This window comes from Verticillium dahliae, genomic scaffold (assembly GCF_000150675.1).
Source record: "Verticillium dahliae VdLs.17 supercont1.2 genomic scaffold, whole genome shotgun sequence".
NCBI lineage: Eukaryota > Fungi > Ascomycota > Sordariomycetes > Glomerellales > Plectosphaerellaceae > Verticillium > Verticillium dahliae.
The window spans coordinates 1,348,900-1,352,357 of record NW_009276916.1 but is presented as its reverse complement, the minus strand read 5'-3'; the positions used below and the strand labels follow the sequence as shown (position 1 = coordinate 1,352,357).

General features: G+C 55.0%; 1 protein-coding gene across 1 annotated transcript in view; it reads left to right on the top strand.

Annotated features, from left to right (window-relative positions):
• Nucleotides 1–1,809: 1,809 nt before the first annotated feature.
• Nucleotides 1,810–3,458, top strand: part of VDAG_01262 (carboxypeptidase) — a gene marked incomplete at both ends in the record, with an annotated part of 2,092 nt that continues 443 nt past the window's right edge. Inside the window, 3 exons of the mRNA XM_009650148.1 lie at nt 1,810–1,947; nt 2,004–2,563; nt 2,655–3,308. Of these exons, the coding sequence (XP_009648443.1) occupies nt 1,810–1,947; nt 2,004–2,563; nt 2,655–3,308 (1,352 nt within the window). The remainder of the gene's footprint in view (nt 1,948–2,003; nt 2,564–2,654; nt 3,309–3,458) is intronic.

Genomic DNA, 3,458 nt, shown 5'->3' with positions numbered 1-3,458 from the left:
CATCTCTGCTCCAGACGCCGGCCTGATAGCACCGATGTGGCGGCTCCCGACGTCCAGCGCGATAGGTTTACCAATGCAAGGGATGGGGCTCTGTAATGCGTGTGATGCGAAGAAACGCATCGGTAAGACGTTCAGCGACAATCTAGAGTCTCGACACAACACGCATGTTTCAGGGCTTGATAGAGATGAACAAAGGTCGGCACGTGCGGCTCATGAGACCTTATTCAGACCCGGATCCGGAGCGAAACCCAGAAACGTATGTCCTTTCTGATTTGTGATGGGTTCTGTCAGTACTCGGAGAGGAGGGGTTCGCTGTCTTACATCTGAACGCGAGGAGGGGAGAGGTAGGCCCTGCATAGAGGACGAACTGTCGAAATGCAACAAGACGAGCTAGCAAGCGCCCAGCCGATGGTGTCTGCGAGGATGGCTAGCATGGAAGCTATTGATGTGGGAGGTGTCGTCAAGCTGTTCATCCCATCATTCGGGCATGGCGTACCACCCACCGCAAACGAACCAGACTGATCAACTGGTTGGTGTTGGTTCTGGTGGTGTGGAACATGCCAGTTGGTGAACCGTCTGATCAATGTCTCCCCTGATCTAGAATATCTTCTTGTTCACGACACCACGCCAAGCCCACGATGGCGCCGGGATCCCTACCATGTTGGCGGCAGCCTATCGCCGAGGGGCTCTTCACTCGCAGCCGCCACCAACGGGTGCAACCGCTGGGTAAGGAAAAGACGTGGCGGGAGCATGGGATTCGTCGGCATCACCGCTCATGTGCTAGGTTCGATCCGAGGCTGGAGCGCGCATGTGTTTGTATGGGCGATGCAGTCTTCTAGCTGGTGAGAGAGAGAGTCTGCAAGCTACCTATCTAGGTACCTTTCTACCTACCTTACCTAGGTAAGGTACCTAAGGTAAGGTAGGTAGGTAAGTACCCTAAGGTACTCAGTAACGCCAAATGATTTGCACTGGTCCGTGTGGTATTCAAAGAGGCCCCTTTCTTCCTTCCTCCCTCTCTCTCACTCAGAAACATCATCGCCCACCGCATCTGGACGTGCCTCCCTGAGGTGCCTGCCTATCTTACCCAGGCAGCTAAGATACCTTGGTAGGTAAGGTAGGTAGGTAGGTATAGATGGCAAATCGCCCAGCATCAGGTCTAGGCCATATTCACTCTACCGGCCCTTGATGCGATTCCCTCGACTCGCCTAGACCTCGACACGCCGCTAGAATATTATTCAGAACCACATCTGGAAGGCGTCGCCATGCGTCGTCGCAGCGTTGGCAGTCGCATTCCATCGTTCTCTTCTTCCACACACCACCAGCAGTTCTCCCTGACAGACCAAAGAGGACTACATGTCTCGCATCTTTCCATGTGAGCCACCGTTTTGCCTGGTGGTTGGATGCTGCGTATCCAGTAAGGTCATTCTCGGCTAGGTGTCTATCCCAGATTTGCCATTCAGGCCCTCAACACCATCTTTTGGACCCTGGCCGCAAGTGGCTTGATCACCGGAGTGACCGCTCATCAAGCTCTGCTGCCCATGCCTTGGCAATATCCATGAGCCTCAATAAGATCCTTACTTTAACTTAAAAAGAGCCCATGACCCTCTCGTTGTCACAATTCATCTCGAGCACCAGCATCAGGCGCCACTATCAAGATTCACACCTCCGACTTGACGTCGCGATCCAACACTTTCATCACTATTTCTCCAGTATCATCGACTGCCACCAACACACATCTGCTCCAACAGTGTTGCTGAACTTCAGCAAAAGTGACTCGGCAAAGACGTTGCTTTTACCCAGAAGCCCAACATGAAAACCAGCTTTGTGCTCAAGGGTATCAGTGCCCTCTTGAGCATCACTGGCGTCGCCGCAGCTCCTGCTACGAACGGTAAAAACGACGATAAATCTTGCTCCTCTGGCCCAAAGCCCCGGGTGTCCGTCAAACAGGTCTGCTATTGAACTCTCCCTCACTCGACCTGAACACCGTGCCTAACGCATTCTAGGTCTCCAACTTTTGTGAGACGACACCCGGAGTCAAGTCGTACAGCGGATACGTCACGCTTCCACCTAGTACAAACTACCCCTTCGAGCAGAATATCTTCTTTTGGCTCTTTGAATCACGCAACCGGCCCAAGTCCGACCCCTTGACTGTCTGGATCAATGGCGGGCCCGGCTCCCCCTCGACCGATCAGGCTCTCGGTAGCAACGGCCCCTGCCGTGTGCAGCCCGACTCGAAGACAACGAAGCTCAACGCCGACTCATGGAATAACAAGGCTAATTTGCTGTACATCGACCAGCCGGTGCAGACGGGATTCAGTTACAACAACGTCACGCCCGGCCGCCTGGGTCTGATCGGTGGATTCGTGTATCCTGAAGGCACTTCGGTTCCTGATTATGAGACTGTTCTTTTCAATGGCAGTTTCTCGACCCAGGACCCAAGCCAGACGCTGAACACCACGCAGAGTATTGCGCGGGTTCTGTGGGACTTCATGCAGGTCTGGCAGGAAGAGAAAAAACTGAAAGACTTTGTCCGGCCCAGTATCAACCTCTGGTCACAATCATAGTACGTGCACGCCCCCTTTCCCCCCCTTATCTTGCGGTGGCCAAACCTGCTTCAATTACATCGCCAACGCACACAACTAACCAGTTCCTAGCGGTGGTCACTACGTGCCTGCCATTGCGACCTACTTTGAAGCGCAGTCCAAACTTGCGACGACCGGCAAGCTGCCGCCCAATCCACGCATTTGCTCTCGCGCCAAGTCTATCCGCATCGCCACCGTCGGCATTATTGCCCCTTTCATCGACATTGTCGGTCAATTTGCTGACCTAGAATTCGCCTTGAACAATACCTATGGCATCGAGATCTTTGATCCAGCTACCGTGGACGACCTGGTCGAGCAGGCCGAGGCTCCTGGTGGCTGCTTCGATCTGATCGATGACTGTCGCAACATCACCAACAGGCTCGATCCCGAAGGCTGGGGGAACGCTCCCGAAGTCTACCCAGTCTGCAATAATGCCTTCTTCTCGTGCTATCAACTGATCGAGAGTCGATATGAGGCCACAGGCGTGAGTTGCCATCTGCTTTCTCCCAACCACTTTCCCAAGAACGATGCCCAAGCTGACAACACTCCCCAGCGCGATTCCTTCGACATCACCCAGCCAGCAGCCGCCCAGTTCCCTCCTCCCTATGCTTTTGGATTCCTCAACCGCCAAAACACGCAGTCCCGCCTCGGCGTGCCCGTGAACTATACCGCATTCGCACCGAGCATCCAATACCCCTTCTTCGCCACGGGCGACTTTCTCCTGTCGTTCGCGCCTCACGTCGAGCGCCTCCTCGCCGCCGACATACCCGTCCACCTCATCCACGGTGACCGTGACTGGCGCGCAAACTGGATCGGCGGCGAGGCAGTAGCCCTCGCGCTCGCCCACCGCAACAGCGCCCGCTTTGCCGCCGCCGG